Raw genomic sequence first — 20,893 nt, 5'->3', positions numbered from 1 at the left:
CGATTCCACCACCACCTTCACCATGTCACATAACGGCCAAATTACAAGGGCCCCACGGTGGAACGTTTTGGGCACACCAACTTACATCTACCCCTTCTGTGGCTGGCGAGGATAATGGGTCCCACCCCAGCCTTCCATCACAGACGATGGTACGCGAGAGGCCGCTTGGGAAACTAGTAGAAGACAGTAACGCGCGTTAACGTCCCTGTCTCGTCGCTCCCGTTTCGTGAAGTACGCGAAACGGAATTAACGACGGATTCACCGGTACGGTCAGCACCGTCAGATTCCGATCGAGCGGCTGATGTGGGACTCAACTGTGTCCACGAATCTTAAAGAAGGGTAAATTCGTAAATTTAGGGTCATCAACTGAGTGGCCATTTATGGGTAAAATTCCAGTCTTGACCCCATGCGTTGACCGGGAGATGGAGAGACGAAGGTTACGTTGCCCCATCTCTGACCGTTAACTGAAGACGGACTTGTCATGTAAACCGTCCATAATTTTATGCCTCCGCATGAAACGACCGCGCTCAGATTCAATGCACATCTCCTCGATTGAAAGAAAAACCAATAAATAACATATTTGCAATGAACTCATGCCACTAAAATGGATTGATCCATTCATTAGAATTTCCTGTAGGAATAGTTATTTAGCTGCAAAAAAAATTTTTGTCCATTACTTGATTGCCATCAATGACAATGGTTTTTTTCTTCTTCTCATTTTCCTAAGAATTTTTTGGTTCCAAATCAAATAATAATGACCCGAAAAGGATGAAGCTCAAAAGATCTTTTCTTATTGTTAGATTACGTGATCCTTTATAATTGAATAAGATATATAATAAAACTAATTAAATTTTGATAATATATATTGATCAACAGAAAAGAAATCTATATTATAATAAAATTTCTTTGGGGATGATGCTCTTGATGGTAGGAATTCTTCTAATAATTTATCATAACCCTCAACTTTTACCTATAAATAGATAGGACTTCTAGGGTCTATCTAAACAACACATCTCGTAGAGAATACAGTTGAGATATTATAGTTTTTCTTTCAGTCTCCTTGAACTATCAAAAGAGAAGAGAAGAAAGTCTAGTTCTCCTTTTATATTAACAGTGATTTTAGATTTAAAGGTGATATCCTTTTCAGATTACATCAAAAGATACATATCGTAAAACTAATGTAATGCTATTTAATTTCAATCCTAACATAAAAGTATTTTACATATTACATATAACAGTTTTTATGCTTATCGTCGTAATATTTTCTCCTTAGCTCAATCTAACTAGGAACAAGTATAAGAGAATATCAGTAATTCCTTGCAAAGGAGGTACAGAAATCTGAAATGTATATTTGTTAATTTTCCTCAAACATATTATAAGATATTTCCTGGACACTAATTAAATCAGAAAGCAAAACCTTTGAAATGCTGTTCTATGACAGGTAATGCAAAATGTAATGAAAAACCCAAAGAAAAAAAAAGGTAGAGGAGAAAACTTTGAAGAAAATGTAACTCAGATACATGATTGTAAAATCTATATATGTATCCTATTAAATCAGAATTAAAATAAACCAGTGTAAAGTGTCTTATTACAACAAATAAATAAATCAATCAATGAGGATTTTGATGACAAGCACAAAAGCAAAATGAAGCGTAGAAATAACATAAATCCAAATTGGCAGATCCTAACAGTAGCAATTCCTCCATAAACCATAGACCAAAGAAACACTTGCAGACTAACTTCATCGAGAATAAAAATATTATAAAATATTATTAAGATCGATAAGTATTTTAGAATTTATAAGTAAGCATCCAAGAATAAATATTTATGAAGAAAACAAAATCTTGATAATTGGGACTTAGTTCTTCTATAAATATTTTATGTATCTTTGTATTTTGATAAGATAATTAAGATATGAAGAATAGTTTTAGTCCTTTTGGGTTTCTCTCTAGCATATCGAGAGTATCTAAATATATAAAATTCTTCAAAATTTATGTGAGATGGTTTTTAAGGAAGTTATTCTCGAGTGAGGATAACTCAAAACCTTGTACTTGATCTTATATGATGAATAATTTAATTTTTCTCTATGGATATAGGTGGGATTTATCAAACCACATTAAATCTTATGTCGGCTTTACGCTTTTTAACTTATTGATTTCTAGATATTCTTTTGGTTTTAAAATTTTTTTCTTCTTTTTCAAATAGTGTACTTAAGAGTTGTAAAGATTTGATCGTCATAGATTCAAGAAAGATGAGCAATGAAGATTAGAAGGCTTTATGAGGCATAAAAATAGATAAAATATTCACTAAGGTAGAGACTATTATGATTGGTAATTATTTTGAGATTTCTGAAGTTAGTATCTCAATAGAATAAGGAATCCTAATACAAGAAGGTCTCGTGAAGAAAGAAAATCCTAATTATTAGAGTTTGGTTTTTATATAAATATCTCTCTAACAAGTTTTGATGGGAAAGAGTAAGATGTGAAAAAAATACTTTTAATAGTTTCTCTCTAACAAGTCCAAGGAAAGTATTCCATGGAGTTTTTAGAGAGGATAGGAGAAAAATGATGTGAATTCTATGAAATTTATATGATAGGGTCTAAAAAAAGTCATGCTTGGATTGGGATAACTCAACCTCTTGTAATTGATCTCACATGAAGAATTTAATTTTTCTCTATGGATATATATATATATATATATATATATATATATATATATATATATATATATATATGAGATTTATCAAATCATATTAAATCTTATATTGATTTCTTTAGTATAGTTTTTAGTTTATTGATCTTTGAGCATATTTTTTATTTTAAAATTTTTTTTTATCATTATTCAACAAATCTGATTTCACATCCTTATCTACCCCTTCTTTTCATTGTGGTCGAAGTGAGAATTAGGAGATGTCGAGTAATCACCTTCTCATTGAGGTTCAGGTGAGAATCAAGTGATGGTAAGTAATCACAAACACCATAGATGGGTTGAGTTCACTGGTTGCCAGTTTTCTTTAAATATTATCATGTTAGAGTATCATATTTGTTCATTTAATAGAGCCTTCTTTCGTGACTAATAAGCGATAATACCTGCTGAAATGGTTAGAACTTTGAACTTTTCATCTTATAGATGAAAATTTTTGTCAGATTTCATTTATTTTTAGCTTTCTTGAATTTTAAAAGTTTTGATTTTGTGAAGTTAGATATTTCATAATACATGACAATAGGTGGTATTTCATAATACGATACTAATTCATCCCCCGCTCCCCTCTCTTAGTGTTTTTACGATCCTAACAATTGGTATTAGAGCCTAGTTCTCTTAGTCGGTTTAACACCCAAGAGAGATTAAATGGTTATTTCTAGTAATCAAGAGGGTTACTCTATCACTCGTCCTCATATATTTAGTGGGACGGACTATACTTATTGAAAGACACAAGTATATATTTTCTTGATTTTTATGGATTTTGATTTGTGGAATGTCACTTAATATGGTTTTTAAAAATCTTTTAAACTGATAAATAAATGAAATGATCTTAAAAAGAAAATATTTTCTTTAAATGTTAAAACTATGAATACTTTATTTTGTGCTTTAGATAAAAATAAGTTTAATTATGTTTCTACATGTAAAACTACACATGATAATTGGACACACACTTGAAGTTACTCACGAAGATAGTAAAAGAATCTAATATTAATCATTTGGTACGTAGTTATGAATTATTTAGAATGAAGCCAAGCAAAATCATTAGTGACACGTATACTCATTTTACGGATGTTGTCAATTGCTTGAAAGCTCTTAGTAAATATTATACTAATCTTGAATTGGTTAATAAAATTTTAAGATCTCTTCCAAAAGGTTAGAATCCAAAGGTAACTACAATTCAAGAAGCAAAGGACTTAGAACAACTTTCCTCTTAAAGAACTCCTAGGATTATTAATGACCTATGAAATAACTTGCAAGATACATCATGAATAAGAGGAAAACCTTCCAAAGAACAGGAAGGATATTGTACTTAGAACCAAAGAAAACCACTAGAGTGAAAGCTCAAGTGATGATGATGACTTAGCACTCCTCACAAGAAAATTTAAAAAATTCATGAAAAGGAACAAAATAATTTCTGTAAGACAAAAATCTAATAATAAAAATGAACTTAAAAAGGATATAATAATTTGTTATGAATGCAAAATCTAGCACACTTAAAAAATGATTATTCATAATCGAAGAAGACGTTGCTAGCACAAAAGAAGAAGAAAGCACTCAAGCCAACATGAGATGAATCAAGTGCATCAAAAGACGAAGAGCAAACCAATGAAGACGAAGTAGCAAACTAAGTGTTGATGACTTTCAACAATGAGGTATGTGACTCAACTGAAATTTCTTTACTTTATAATGAATTACTTGATGTATTTCATGATTTATATGATGAACTCAAAACAATCGGTAAGAAATATAAATTACTAAAAAATGATCATGTATCTCTCTTTAGTGAATATGATAAATAAAAAAATGAGTATAACAATTGCTTGTTAATATCTTACACTAAATGTGATGAGTTAGACTCGTTCAAAAAGAAAAATATGTTATTATAATAAATATTAAAAAAATTTAAAATTGAAAGTAAATCATTAAATATGATTCTTACTAATAAAGGTTATGTATAGAAGGAATCGACTTCATGAGTAGTAACACTCAATAATAGCTAACTATATTTGTAAAAGGATCTATATTACATATTCCTCCTAAAGTTAAATATAATTTTTGTGGAAGATATGGTCATTATGCTTATATATGTTTATTTAAAAAATATAGCTCTCATAAATTGGTTTGAGTTTCTAAATGAACCATATATGATTTAATGCCAAAAGTAAAGAAAAATAGATCAATGATCTAAAATTAAATTTGTACTTAAAGTAAACCCCTCTCTTGTAAGTATGTCTTTAATAAGATTTCCCCAACTATATTAGGAAATCTCTCTATTCTGTTTAGAGGGAAATCCTTCCTCCTAATCTGTATAAATAGGAGAGGGAACATGTTAATATATTTAAGCTAAAGCTATTTCATTTCTACAATAAAGCTTCTTCAATTATTGTTCTTATCTTTTATTATTTCTATCATGGTATCAGAGCAGTGAGAAAAGCGAAGCTTCGCTCTTGCCTTTGGCCAGCGACCAACGCCGCTGAGAAAAGTGAAGCTTCGCTCTTGCCTTTGGCCAGCGACCAACGCCGTTGAGAAAAGCGAAGTTTCGCCCTTGCCTTCGGCCAGCGACCAACGTCACTATAGTCACATTCCTGAGAGGCTCCACAGCCAATCCTCATCTTCCTCACCGCGGTAGTTTTCGCTGATCCGCCAACAGTCGGCGGACTTAAGGAGAACGAAGGGCGGACGCAAGGAGAACGAAGGGAACACTTGTGCCCTCATAGTAACAGCAATCGCAGCAACAACAATCGCAGCAACAACAGCGATATGCTCTTGCCCTCTTTGCATCGATCCAAGATTGGTATCCTTATCAGGAGCACCATCTTGCGGGGGCATGATAGAAGATAAGATTTTCCCAACTTGATAGAAGATAAGATTTCCCCAACTATATGAGGAAATCTCTCTATTCTGTTTATTCTGTTGAGGGAAATTCTTCCTCCTAATCTGTATAAATAGGAGAGGGAACATGTTAATATATTTAAGCTAAAGCTATTTCATTTCTACAATAAAGCTTCTTGTTCTTATCTTCTATTATTTCTATCACTCAAGGCACGTGATCGGAGATCCAACACATTTCTTGAAACTCATTAGCCAAAATGGGGGATATGTCACCTTCGAAAATAACAATAAAAGAAAAATTATCAGTAAAAGAAATATAGATAATAAATCAAATCTTTTGATCGAAGATGTTTTGTTAGTAGATGGTTTAAAACACAAGTTACTAAGCATTAATCAATTGTGTGATAAGAGATATAACATAAAATTTGAATCTAATACTTACATTATAGAGATAACACATAAAATAAATCTATGATTGCCTTAAGGAGCGATAATATGTATACTATTGATCTTGATGATTTTCATGATAAACTTATTTTTCGGTTTTAAACGATGATGTATGGCTTTGGAATAAGAGATTAGGTCATGCAAGTATAAAATTGATCTCACAAATTGCAACTAAAGAACTTGTAAGAGGAATGTCTAGAATTAAATTTGTCAAAGATAAAGTTTGTGATATATGCCAACTAGGTAAACAAATAAAGAATAGCTTTAAACCTAAAAATCAAGTGAGTAGCTTTAGATAGTTACAATTAATTTATATGAATTTATTTGGACCAATTGATATTACAAGTATAGGAGATAGTAAATATACTTTTTTGATTATTGATGATTATAGTATATATACTTGGACATTCTTCTTGGTACATAAAAGTAATTGTTTTAAATGTTTTACAACGTTTTGCAAACAAGTTCAAAATGAAAAAGGTTTTATGATTTATTTTATTCGTATTGATCATGGTGGTGAATTTAAAAAACATAATTTTTAAGAATTTTGTGATTCAAATAGGTATGATCATGATTTCTCTACTCTAAGAAATCCATAATAAAATGAAGTTATTGAGAGAAAAAATAGGATTTTACAAGAGATGGTAAGAACCATACTTAATGAATATAGCATATCCAAATATTTTTTGGCCGAAGCTATTAATATGACATACTATGTCATGAAAATCGATAAAAATTATGCCTTGTGCTTACGATAAAAATGTCAGTTTTGAAAAATTATGTTCGATGAAAATCGATATCAGAAAGATGTTAACTTGAAACAAGTTCGTCAGCATAGTGAAAGTAAGAAATTAGTTTGAAATTAAGATGAAAAACTTAGAGTAAATACAAACTAGATTTTTATAGTGCTTCGATCGTCGTGACCTACATCCACTCTCGATTTCTCTTCACTTGAGGCCATCGGTTTCCACTACCGGTCTTCCTTCAATGGGCAAAGACTAACTACCCTCTTACAATCATTCTCCTTTTCACAAGTTTAGGAGATAACATTTACATCCTTCAAGGCAACCCTCACACACCTCCCTTAGAATAACCTCTAAGCTCAAGGGAACTCAATCTTTTCAACATTTTTATAACTTAGAATTCTTTCCCCTTTATGCTTAATTCTTACAATTCCATACAAGAATAGCTAAAGTATTTATAGACCCCAAATGACTTTAAAATTAAAGTAAAAAAAACTCCATATAATATTAACATTGGATGGTACCATCGCCCAAATTAACGGTACCTGACGATAGTACAATCACCTTGGAACTGCTGTCGCCTGATGTCACGCCCCTCCCGAATTTAATTTTCATTCAAGAGGTGTGAACCTAACTCAAGATTGATAAAATTATAATTTAACAAACAATCCAGGATCCAATCACACATTTGAGGACACTAAGAAAAATATTCAAGTCATTCACCTCTACAATCCATAATTAACAAAACCTGTGTAATTTATAATCATACATCATACATCATGTCACTAGATGATTCTTTAAAATCCAAAAGCAACTTAACTAAACCATAACTATATCATAAATCCATAAGCGTGGCAATTAATGCAATCACAAAACCAACATGTACTACATGTTTATATCAGTACATAGTTTAAACTTAACATTTCCAAAATCCTGAAGTAAGAGATACTTTTCAAATATTTACAAGATACATCAATCTAGATTTGTCATTGATATTTCATTACACCCAAAAAGAACTTATACAACATCAACCTATCAAGTACAAAATATTTGCCCCAAAATCTTCTAGTCTTCCACTGCCTCAACCCAATTTACATATTTTAGAGAGCGATAAACTATCCTGAAAAATTTATATAGCAATGGGGTGAGCATATAAAGCTCAGCAAATGACTAACATATCCATAGCAAAGAGGACAGGTTTCAAACAAATAAGGTATCGAAATACAAAGTAGAGATACAAGATGAAATAGTAGCATGTTTTGTTTGAATGCAGAATTACAATGTCGTATCGTTCGAAGCACGTTTTGTTCATATAATCGAGGAAAGGTAATTGGAGTATATCATTAGCATAAGGAGCATATCGATGACATATGGTAGTTTTCAAGGTATAACAAAGACTTATAACATTTCGGAAATATATCAAAGAACAAACCATGAATAGAAGCTCAAATGTCACATGACGATGCATTCATTTCATTCTTATCCAAAGCATGCATAGAAACATAGCCAAAGTTTTGGATATCATATCAAACACATAGAAGGTGAAGTGAGATCATAATATAATATGGTCCATCCATTTCTGAATGACCACCAAACATAAATCTCCCACGTTTGGGAGCTCCATCCACCCACGTCTGAGTGAAGTCATAGGGGGTCGGCAGAGCATCGCGGGCTCTAAGCATAACTCCCTTTACCATTTCTGGCAAAGGTTCACATTTATCCCACAAACACCGGAGTACAAAGGGACAGTATGAATAATGAAATTAGCATATATTGGAAGCACATGCGGAACAACAAAATATACATATGCCTTTCGAGTCAATACGATACAAACATAATCTTTCACAAATGTATTTAGATTTGAAAGGAAACAAAAGCAAGGGCATACAAGGATTTCAAGAAATCACATATGGCTCAATTGAAATAAGAAAGTTAGATGAATTCAATGTCCAAAGAAATGAAACTGGAAGAGGCACACTCGCAAGCAAATGCGGAACAATAGGATGCATGTGCCGAATCATTACGATGCAAACATGAACTTTAGATGATAGCTGCAGATGTACAAATAAATAAAGGACAAAAGTATATAGAAATTTAAGGTAATAATGTAAAGCTTAACTATAGAGTGTTTGCCGAAATTGATTTCCAAAGAGAAGTAACAAGGAAAGCCGAAATCGACTAAAGCTCAATTCTGGCAGAATTTGATAGGAATATTGTATGAACTATTTAGATAACCAATTGTGCTCTAATTTATACAAAGTAGGTGTCATTAGAAAGCTTTGTCAATCTAGTTTTAGGCAAATCAAGTTTTACAAGATTTGGAATTTACAATAGGGAGTTACAGATAATTTCGTAGCGAAAGGTCTGAAAATATTAGCTCTATTTTACTGAATCCATAGGGTCGATGAAAGCAGATGTTTCAGTTAGCAATTGTACTCCAAAAATTTCAAATCAGGTATATACAGAAAGAATTTTGAGTCTAGCTTCGAATAAATCATACTTTGTATGAATCTGAGTTCACAGCAGAAAGTTATAAGTAGTTAAGCAACAAGAGGTCAGAAATTTCAGTCCCTGTTTTGCAGAATCTGTAGGGTTAATTTAGACAGAAGTCTTAGTAGGCATTTAAACTCCAAATCATTCGATCTTTATATCAAAATAAAGATTTTCTTGTCTACTTTCAAATGGAATAGGCTTTGTCTAAATCAGAGTTTATTACAAAATGTTATGATCGAAACATTGCATTGAGGTCAGATTACCGAAAAATTACAGATTCATAGCTTTATATCAAAACGAAAGATGGTCTAGTACTCAGTTGAAATCTTTCAAATTTTGTAGAATAAAATGGAAATAGAGATTAAGGTTACTGTGGGATGGGCTTAGAACACTTGCCTTAAAATTATTTGAATCTCAAATATGGGAAAATTGATGAAAAACCTCAAGCTCTTCTTCTTCTTCTTCTTCTTCTTCTTCTTCTTCTTCTTCTTCATCTTTTCTCAAACTCACGTTGGCTGCAACTCTTCAGGTTTGTTTTCTTTAACCTTTCATCTAATTATTTGTGTTTTGGCTAATGCAAAAGTTGCAATGTGTCATGCATGCATGAAAGGGGCTAGGTGTCATCTTTAGAGAAAAGATAAGTGGCACCCTTAGGTTAGCTAGTGACATATGTCCGTTATTATTTTTTTATTTTTTAACTTAAATCTGAATCTTTCATAAATTATATTAAACTTCTAATATTTACTCTTAGGTCCCTAGTCATAAACTTTTAATATAATATCATTTAATATAAAATAATTATTCAATAATTTTTATTTTTACAAATAAATATTTTACTAAATTTTCAAAAATGGGAGTTGTTACACTCTCCCCTCCTTAAAGAAAAATTTAGTCCTCTAAATTTATCAGACCTCATTTGACAAAAAGATGAGGATAAGTTTTCATCATTTTTTCCTCAAGCTCCCAAGTTGTTTCCTCTCCAGAATGATATCTCCATATCAATTTAACTAGAGGGATGATCCGATTCCTCAAGATATATATATTTTTATCAACAATCTGAGTGGGCTCTTCCACATAAGACAAGTCTTTATCAATCATCATCGGTTCATACTTAATGATATGAGAGGGATCAGGTATATACTTTCTGATAATTGAAACATGAAATATATCATGGATATGGCACAATGATGGTGGCAAGGCTATCATGTAAGCGACAGAACCAACCCTCTCAAGAATCTCAAAAGGTCCAATAAATCTTGGGCTTAACTTTCCTTTCTTCCCAAATCTTACAATGTCTTTAGAAGGGGAGACCTTCAGGAATACAAAATCCCCGATTTGAAACTCAATATTTTGTCTTCTATTATCAGCATAATTCTTTTGATGACTTTGAGCAGTCTTTAACGTTTTTCTTAAAAGTTAAATTTTCTCAGTAGTCTCTTGTACTTTTTCTGGTGCTAATAACTTTCTATCGCCAATTTCTTCCCAACATATAGGCGTCCTGCACTTTCACCCATATAAAGCTTCATAAGGAGCCATCTAAATACGTGAATAATAACTATTATTGTAAGTGAACTCAATAAGAGAGATATCTTTATCTCATTCACCTTTCCAATCCATAACATAGGCTTGAAGCAAATCCTCAAGTGTTTGAATGGTTCTTTTTGATTGACCATCAGTTTGAAGGTGATAAGCACCGCTAAACTTGACTTTAGTGCCAATAAAATCCTGTAACATTCTCCAAAATCTAGATAGAAATTTGGAGTCTCTGTTAGAGATTATCTCCTTTGGAACACCATGAAGTCTTACTATTTTATTTATATATAAATCTGCAAGCCTATCAAGAGAACAAGTCATATTGATCGATAGGAAATGTGCAAATTTCGTTAACCTATCAATGATAACCCAAATAGCATCATGCTTTCTTGAAGTTCGGGGTAGTCCTGAAATAAAGTCCATGGTAATACATTCCCATTTCCATTCAGGAATATCTAAAGGTTGCAACAAACCTCCAGGTCTTTGGTGTTCTGCTTTGATTTGCTGACAAGTCAAACACTTTGAAACATATATTCTCCTTCTTCATGCCTTCCCACCAATAATGACTTTGGAGATCTCTATACATCTTAGTGCTACTAGGATGTATGGTGTACTTTGAATTATGACCATCCCTCAGGATTTGATTTTTGATATCTGAGTCATTTGGAACATATATTCTATTCCCTAATCTCAATAGGCCATCATCTGAAGCTCGAAAATTCAGTTTCAATCCCTTTTCTACTTCATTCCTTAAGCAGATCAAGCGTCGATCTCGTAGTTGTCCTCCTTTAATTTGTTGAATGAGATCAGATTGCACTTGGATGGAGGCCATTAATATCATTGAGTCTTGCCCTTTTCTCATAACATTCAAATCATAATTCTCTTCTAATAACTTTCATTGCTTCACAACCAAAATCGCCATAAAACTTATAGATTTTCTACTAAGGGTATATGCTATAACATTAGCTTTACCCGGGTGATAACGAATGGTACAATCATAATCCTTTAGAAGTTCTATCCATCTCCGCTGTCTCGTGTTTAACTCTTTTTGAGTAAAAATATACTTTAAACTCTTATGATCAGTAAAGATTTCAAATATTCATCCATACAAGTAATGCCTCCAAATCTTTAGAGCAAAAACAATTGCTGCCAATTCCAAATCATGAGTTGGATAATTCAGTTCATAACTCTTTAGTTGTTTAGAAGCATAAGCAATCACTTTCCCTTCTTGCATCAAAACACATCCAAGGCCCTTTCTTGAGGCATCATTGTAAACCATAAATCCCTCATCACCACTTGGAATAGTAAGAATAGGGGCACTAGTCAATCTCCTTTTTAACTCTTGAAAACTTTGCTCACAATCATCACCCCATACAAATTTCACATTCTTTTGAGTGAGTTTGGTGAGAGGTTAAGCGATTCAAGAAAATCCCTCCACAAATCTCCTATAATAACCTGCCATGCCCAAGAAGCTTCTAACTTCTGTCACGTTTGTTGGTACTTCCCACTTAACAACAGCTTCCACTTTCTTTGGATCAACATATATACCCTTCCCTGAAATCACATGGCCTAAGAAAGCAATTTCATTCAACCAAAATTCACATTTGCTGAACTTTGCATACAACTTCTTTTCTCTTAGTATGGATAATATATTTCTTAAGTGTTCCTCGTGCTCGAGTGGTGCCATTCTGTAAGGAGGCTTAGATATTGGGGTTATCCTAGGGGCCAAATCAATAGTAAATCCACCATCTCTATCTGGAGGAAAACCAGGCAAGTCATATGGAAATACATCAGGCAAGGAGGTAAATCATGTCAATACTCTCAAAATAAAAGATGGGATGATTTAGTATACACAAAGTGATCATTTTGTATAACAATCTATACTGGTATGATTGGAAGAGAATCAATTCATACTTAGTATAATATCAAAACTTTAAATATCTAGGATAACCAAATCAGCAAGAAGTTCATGTTCTCCAATAGAAATCAAACAAGATGACCAGATCGAGTTTGTTATTAAACAATCCCCAATAGCCATATTTACATATAGCATATAATCCAGTGGTTTAGGTTGAATGCCCATGTGATAAGCAAAATATTACGAATCAAATCATAGATGAGACGCATGGTCAAACAAATATTCGCATTCTTTCATAAATATGAATAGTACCTTCGACCACTAATTCAAAAGCTTTAGAATCATATTCCGTGATAACATACACTCTGACATGGGCTGATGATTTATAAGACAGTGATTCTTTCTTCTTGTCCAAAGGGCAATCTTTTATTTTATGATCCAAATTTTCACAAGCAAAATAGGCTCCAGTCACCTACAAATACAAACTTATTTCATAATTTAACTCGCATCGTACACAGGATTAAATCTATTGTGGTGACTTCACTTTTTAAATCGATGATGTCTTGACCCTCTTGTTATCACATTCTGATTCATTTCTAATATTTTTTTTTTTTGGTAAACTTGTCCTTGCTATTCTTGTCCTTGATCTCTAGAAATTCTTTTGATCATCAGAACAATTTCGTACATCAAATATTTTCTCCAATCGCATCATCTATTTTGTTTTTTGCCACCAATGTATTAGGTTCACCACGCTTCTACTGTGCCACTATGATTTAATATCCCCGATCAACACTTTTATCACACTTAATTAATCAAAAGCAGATGAAGTAGGAGGACTAAATGTCCTCGTCATCCAAGATTCCTAAAATGCATCAAAGAAAATTTCCACCAATCACTATAGTTCACTAGACCTCAATATATTTTACACGTCAACATATCAAATATTTCAGTGATCCTCAAACCATGCTCTGATACCACTCTGTCACGCCCCTCCCAAATTTAATTTTCATTTAGGAGGTGTGAACCTAACTCAAGATTGATAAAATTATAATTTAACAAACAATCCAGGATCCAATCACACATTTGAGGTCACTAAGAAAAATATTCAAGTCATTCACCTCTACAATCCATAATTAACAAAACCTGTGCAGTTTATAATCATACATCATGTCACTAGATGATTCTTTAAAATCCAAAAGCAACTTAACTAAACCATAACTATATCATAAATCCATAAGCGTGGTAATTAATGCAATCACAAAATCAACATGTACTACATGTTTATATCAGTACACAGTTTAAACTTAACATTTCCAAAATCCTGACGTAAGAGGTACTTTTCAAATATTTACAAGATACATCAATCTAGATTTGTCATTGATATTTCATTACACCCAAAAAGAGCTTATACAACATCAACCTATCAAGTACAAAATATTTGCCCCAAAATCTTCTAGTCTTCCACTACCTCAACCCAATTTACATATTTTAACGAGCGATAAGCTATTCTGAAAAATTTATATAGCAACGGGGTGAGCATATAAAGCTCAACAAATGACTAACATATCCATAGCAAAGAGGACAAGTTTCAAACAAATAAGGTATCGAAATACAAAGCAGAGATACAAGATGAAACAGTAGCATGTTTTGTTTGAATGCAGAATTACAATGTCGTATCGTTCGAAGCACGTTTTGTTCATACAATCGAGGAAAGGTAATTGGAGCATATCATTAGCATAAGGAGCATATCGATGACATATGGTAGTTTTCAAGGTATAACAAAGACTTATAACATTTCGGAAATATATCAAAGAACAAAACATGAATAGAAGCTCAAATGTCACATGACGATGCATTCATTTCATTCTTATCCAAAGCATGCATAGAAACATAGCCAAAGCTTTGGATATCATATCAAACACATAGAAGGTGAAGTGAGATCATAATATAATATGGTCCATCCATTTCTGAATGACCACCAAACATAAGTCTCCCACGTCTGGGAGCTCCATCCACCCACGTCTGAGTGAAGTCATAGGGGGTCGGCAGAGCATCGCGGGCTCTAAGCATAACTCCCTTTACCATTTCTGGCAAAGGTTCACATTTATCCCACAAACACCGAAGTACAAAGGGACAGTATGAATAATGAAATTAACATATATTAGAAGCACATGCGGAACAACAAAATGTACATATGCCTTTCGAGTCAATACGATACAAACATAATCTTTCACAAATGTATTTAGATTTGAAAGGAAACAAAAGCAAGGGCATACAAGGATTTCAAGAAATCACATATGGCTCAATTGAAATAAGAAAGTTAGATGAATTCAATGTCCAAAGAAATGAAACTGGAAGAGGCACACATCGAAAGCAAATGCGGAACAATAGGATGCATGTGCCGAATCATTACGATGCAAACATGAACTTTAGATGATAGTTGCAGATGTACAAATAAATAAAGGACAAAAGTATACAGAAATTTAAGGTAATAATGTAAAGCTTAACTGTAGAGTGTTTGCCGAAATCGACCAAAGCTCGATTCTGGCAGAATTTGATAGGAATATTGTATGAACTATTTGGATAACCAATTGTGCTCCAATTTATACAAAATAGGTGTCATTAGAAAGCTTTGTCAATCTAGTTTTAGGCAAATCAAGTTTTACAAGATTTAGAATTTACAACAGGGAGTTACAGATAATTTCGTAGCGAAAGGTCTGAAAATATTAGCTCTGTTTTACTGAATCCATAGGGTCGATGAAAGCAGATGTTTCAGTTAGCAATTGTACTCCAAAAATTTCAAATCAGGTATATACAGAAAGAATTTTGAGTTTAGCTTCGAATAAATCATACTTTGTATGAATCTGAGTTCACAGCAGAAAGTTATAAGTAGTTAAGCAACAAGAGGTCAGAAATTTCAGTCCCTGTTTTGCAGAATCTGTAGGGTTAATTTAGACAGAAGTCTTAGTAGGCATTTAAACTCCAAATCATTCGATCTTTATATCAAAATAAATATTTTCTTGTCTACTTTCAAATGGAATAGGTTTTGTCTAAATCAGAGTTTATTACAAAATGTTATGATCGAAACATTGCATAGAGGTCAGATTATCGAAAAATTACAGATTCATAGCTTTATATCAAAACGAAAGAAGGTCTGGTTCTCAGTTGAAATCTTTCAAATTTTGCAGAATAAAATGGAAATAGAGATTAAGGTTACTGTGGGATGGGATTAGAACACTTGCCTTCAAATTATTTGAATCCCAAATATGGGAAAATTGATGAAAAACCTCAAGCTCTTCTTCTTCTTCTTCTTTTTCTTCTTCTTCTTCTTCTTCTTCTTCTTCTTCATCTTTTCTCAAACTCACGTTGGCTACACTCTTCGGGTTTGTTTTCTTTAACCTTTCATCTAATTATTTGGGTTTTGGCTAATGCAAAAGTTACAATATGTCATGCATGCATGAAAGGGGCTAGGTGTCATCTTTAGAGAAAAGATAAGTGGTACCCTTAGGTTAGCTAGTGACACATGTCCATTATTATTTTTTTATTTTTTAATTTAAATCTGAATCTTTCATAAATTATATTAAACTTCTAATATTTACTCTTAGGTTCCTAGTCATAAACTTTTAATATAATATTATTTAATATAAAATAATTATTCAATAATTTTTATTTTTACAAATAAACATTTTACTAATTTAAAAAAAATGGGAGATGTTACACCTGAGCCCTCTTAGCTATAACATAGAGCCCAAGAACCACTGCCACCTGCCATCATTTCAGGAATGTTTTCTACTCCTCTTCTCATTTTCCTCTTCTTCTTCTTCTTCTTCCTCCTCCTTTTCCTCCACTGCTTCCTCTTCCCCCTTCTTCCACTTCCTCCATCTTCGTCGTCCTCCTCTTCCTCAGCCGCCTTTACTTCTTCCTTCCTCTTTTTCTTTCTTACTCCTCTTCCTCCACCACATCCTCTTCCCCTTTTCTCTGCCTCCTTCTTCTTCATCCTCTTCTTCTACCGCCTCCTCTTCTTCTTCCTTTCTCTTCCTTCCTCCTCTTCCTCCACCATCATATGCTCCTTCCTCTTCTCCTTTTTCTTCCTTTTTCTAAGTCCTTGGTACATATTGGTATACTAGGTGTTAGTAAACTGGCACCAGTTGGTACATACTAGTTCAGCCATGGACATGTATGCATGATCGATCAAGACGGCAACCCATGGAAAAAATAATGAATTTTTTATTTTTCTTCACACTTGGTATATTGAAAATCTTGACTCTCTTGATGCTTATACTGATGATCCTGATATTCGTGAAAATATAATAGCATGGTATTGAAAATGACAGGAAAAAACAAGATGTATTAGTAATGTTAAAAGACGATGGATCTTTATTTGTTCTATAATAAATCCAACTAAATGCAAAACCAGTATTCTGCTACTTTGGAGTCAATCCAGATAGTATAAACATTGTAATGTCAGAATCCATTAGATGCAATATCAAATTTACTGCAATAGGAAATTCGTAAAATCAAATGTTCTTGCACATACCATGATAATGCTGGTATGACTGAAAAAAACAAACACAAGATGTTAGACATGGTGAAAGAAGATTAAATAAGATATAGCATTATAAAAGAAAAGTGAAACATAGAAAATAGAAAGAATTGTGTACTGGCTCTAATGGCGAGCTTAGAATATATTTGTTTGCACAAAATAATAATTCTAAAAAAGGAATGTATGCTTGCATAAGTTCTTGAATATCTGTGCCACAATTCATCGTCATTTGAGCTTTATAAATTCCATTTCTCTTTCCACCTCACATGTAGCTAAGAGAACACCAGAATATAATGTGTTTGAGGCATCATGCAGAGAACACATATTAATGACTCTTATGTAATCATTAATTTAGGTTAGATGTGCCAGAAACTTGACTTAGAAATATTCATGCAGAAGGTTCTCAAAACTCAAAAGTGTACTTGCGCGCATGCACACACACACATTATATATATATATATGTATATATATATATATATGTATATATATATATATATGTATATATATATATATATGTATATATATATATATATATGTATATATATATATATATGTATATATATATATATATGTATATATATATATATATGTATATATATATATATGTATATATATATATATATATGTATATATATATATATATATGTATATATATATATATATGTATATATATATATATATGTATATATATGTGTGTATATATATATGTGTGTGTATATATATGTGTATATATATATGTGTGTGTATATATGTATGTATATATATATATATATATGTATATATATGTTTATATCTATATGTGTATGTATATATACATGTATATATATACATATACATGTATATATACATTATATACGTACACACACATATATATTCCAAAACAACCTATTCAACATCAAGACCACATCAAACTGTGATTTAAAATCTATTGCACAGATTTAAACATCATTTTTTGGCTTCAATCTTCTGAAGTGCTATTTCTTCCTCATCTTTTCCTCATTGGGTCATCCCACCACAGGAATGCTGGAAAAAGTGGACCTCACACCAGAAGAGGTAAATATTTTACAATTGTACTTTCTTAGTTGCTTTTTTCTATGATTTGCATTTCATACAGATGACACAAGTTATACCAATCACCAACTGAGAGAGGTCATGCTGCCAAGAATAATGCCCTGGCATGCATCCTTAAATGCTATCTGAATATAAGTATTTTTGGTTGGTGCCTGTGAAATGCAGCTATAAGTGCAATGAATCTCTGTAATTTAGGCATTCTTAAATAAACAGTGTCTTTGACAGGATAAAAGATGTACAACCTTCCTATCAACATGTTCAACAATGGCAGGAAGTGCCCATATCAACATGTTCTATTCCTTAACTGATAAGTATGCCACTAAAAGAAATTAAATGTTTTCAGGGACGAGAATACTTGGATATGGACAGTCCATCACTCTCTAACTATCCTAAACATTAGATTAAGTCATGTAGTATATGAAATGATCATTCCACTACTGGAAACAGAATAATTCAGCTTCTGCTTATCTTCTAGCAATTCTCATACATAAACACCTCAATTTAGATGGTAACAACTCTAAATAATGTTTTATTTATAATCATTACTATGAGGAGATTTTGGATAATACGGGATAAGAATATCGAGAAGGTAAGGTGTGGTAGAATTGTAAGGTTACTCTTTTGTCTTGCATTGGCGGGAGCCTCATACACTAGGTTTGCAAACTGAATATAATCTACGTGCGATATAGTTCATGTCTCATAATTATGTACTACATATATAGGCCGAAGATAATCAAGTACTTCTATTATCATGTTACACAATTCTTCCGAGCTCTGTTAAGATAAATAAGACGCAAATATAAGACCAACATTTAACTAAACCAAGCATGAATTAGAACAATCCAGGAGCTCCCCTTTTAAATAATAGAAATGGATATTCCAACACATATTTCTTGTAATACAAAAATAGCAACAAATACTAAACTTATAATGTGCTTTTATTATGTCTTTAATGTAAAAGGTAAGCAAAATCAAATAGACCCCAAGAGCAAACCTTTTGTGAAGAGGAGGTGGATGATACTAAACTCAAGAGGAGACATAGTAACAGTATCTCACTGCAAGTTATGTAATATCGTACCGTATCGATGTTTCGAGGTTGATTCAATACGGTACAGTATCGATGTACTGAGCAGTACACCCTGATGTACCGAATTATTTTATAATTTTTTTCATACTGTAGCACTGCTATAGTATTAACAGTACTACAGTGTAATACTGTAGCAATATATCGGTATCGGACGATCCGCGTACCGGTATATCGTCGGACCGGTATATACCGCCCATACCGAACGGTACCATTCGGTATTGCATACCTTGCCTCACTACAACTCAGCTATAGTTGGATTCAAGCTACAAGCGGATGGACTTCATCTTTTCTTTTACAAGCTACAAGCTACAAGCTATAGTTGTTTTTTTACCACGAAATCTCTACTAAATTCAGCTCAAAAAGATTAATTTTCTTTGTTCCAAGTAATAGATTTTCTCATGACCTACAAAAAGAAAAAACTCTACAAAGCATAAGTGAAAAAAAAAAAAAGCTACCGTTTTTTTTTTCCTAGATCAATTAAATCACACTTAGAAGAAGAAAGAACTAGAAGAGATGAGAAACTAAAAGGATACTTTCGATGAATTATTAACTCGTAGAAAGAAACAACAATATTAAAATTGCTATCTAATCGATCCGGCGCAAGGTTTCACTTACCGTAGCAGAGTATGAGGACACAGATGCAGAAGAACTCCCTGTACGGGATTCCCACATGGCCGTCGCTCCTCTGCTCCTGCTTGCAGCCGGGGCAGTTCTCGTGGTACACCTTCTGCATCAAGGGCCTCGTGTTGGTAGCCTCCATCGCCGCCGCCGCCACCACAGCCTTCCTCCTCCAAGAACACAAGCCTTATTTGGGTCGACAACAAGAATACATATATATATCTTGGTAATAAATTTCCTTCTTTTATCTCCCCCAAATCGACAAACCCATTCGTCTTTCTCACGATTCCATTGATGGAGACGGCCGACGCATCCATTTCATCTCATATCACGTCCCATTCTGGATCATCCACCGACGGCGTGAGATGGCCAAGAAGGTAAAGCGGCGTCTTCGTTGTTATCGTCGTCACGGAGAAGAGAAAGAGACGCCAAACAGTGGGCGACAATAATTGATCGATCCTCCTTTCCCACAAGAATAAATGTTACTTACAACAAATTCGAGTACAAATTGAAAGATTAGTAGATTTTTTTTTTCTCGATTATTACTCCTTTTCTGTTTATTTTTACAGTGCTTTCTCTATTTCTTAAAGATAAATCTACTAATTCTTGATGATGTCACGCTTCACCTACAAACCCACGCGAGTAGGAACCAGGGAAAAAGCAAAGGTCGATTCTTACTTGACTCGGTGGAGACCACCAGGGGCCCCACAGGGTGTGAAAGTGAGGACCAAACTTCACATCTTTGTGTTGTTCATATAAAAATATTAAAATAAAATATAAAACTAATATATTTATATTTATAAACAATTAAAAATAATAAAAAAATAAAATAAAAACTATAAATAAAATATTAAATATTTTTAATTTAAGTAAACATGTAACTTTTTATATATATCTTAATAACAATAAAAGATTTATTTAATCGATCCCAAATTGAGACTTACGATCTTAAATAATTAATCCCG

The 20,893-nt window shown here is 32.8% G+C and overlaps 1 protein-coding gene across 2 annotated transcripts; it reads right to left on the bottom strand.

The window, feature by feature from the left end:
• Positions 1 to 7,597: 7,597 nt before the first annotated feature.
• Positions 7,598 to 20,391, bottom strand: LOC135670927 (uncharacterized). 2 transcript variants are annotated; one of them, XM_065178693.1, is made up of 3 exons: positions 19,926 to 20,391; positions 17,147 to 17,165; positions 7,598 to 7,845 (listed from the first exon to the last, which is right to left on the bottom strand). In XM_065178693.1, exons 1-3 carry the CDS (start codon positions 20,243 to 20,245, stop codon positions 7,807 to 7,809), a joined length of 378 nt encoding a protein of 125 aa, XP_065034765.1. In that variant the 5' UTR covers positions 20,246 to 20,391; the 3' UTR covers positions 7,598 to 7,806. The 2 variants fall into 2 exon arrangements, 1 of the variants encoding a protein (XP_065034765.1); XR_010512565.1 differs by lacking the exon at positions 17,147 to 17,165.
• Between the last annotated feature and the right edge of the window lie 502 nt (positions 20,392 to 20,893).

Source organism: Musa acuminata, unplaced genomic scaffold (assembly GCF_036884655.1).
Source record: "Musa acuminata AAA Group cultivar baxijiao unplaced genomic scaffold, Cavendish_Baxijiao_AAA HiC_scaffold_1137, whole genome shotgun sequence".
Taxonomy (NCBI): Eukaryota; Viridiplantae; Streptophyta; class Magnoliopsida; order Zingiberales; family Musaceae; genus Musa; species Musa acuminata.
The sequence above is the reverse complement of the archived record's forward strand: the minus strand, read 5'-3'. Positions and strand labels throughout refer to the sequence as shown.

Coding starts and splice junctions, on each gene's coding strand:
- LOC135670927 (XM_065178693.1), bottom strand. CDS start 20,245: ATGGATGCGTCGGCCGTCTCCATCAATGGAATCGTGAGAAAGACGAAT.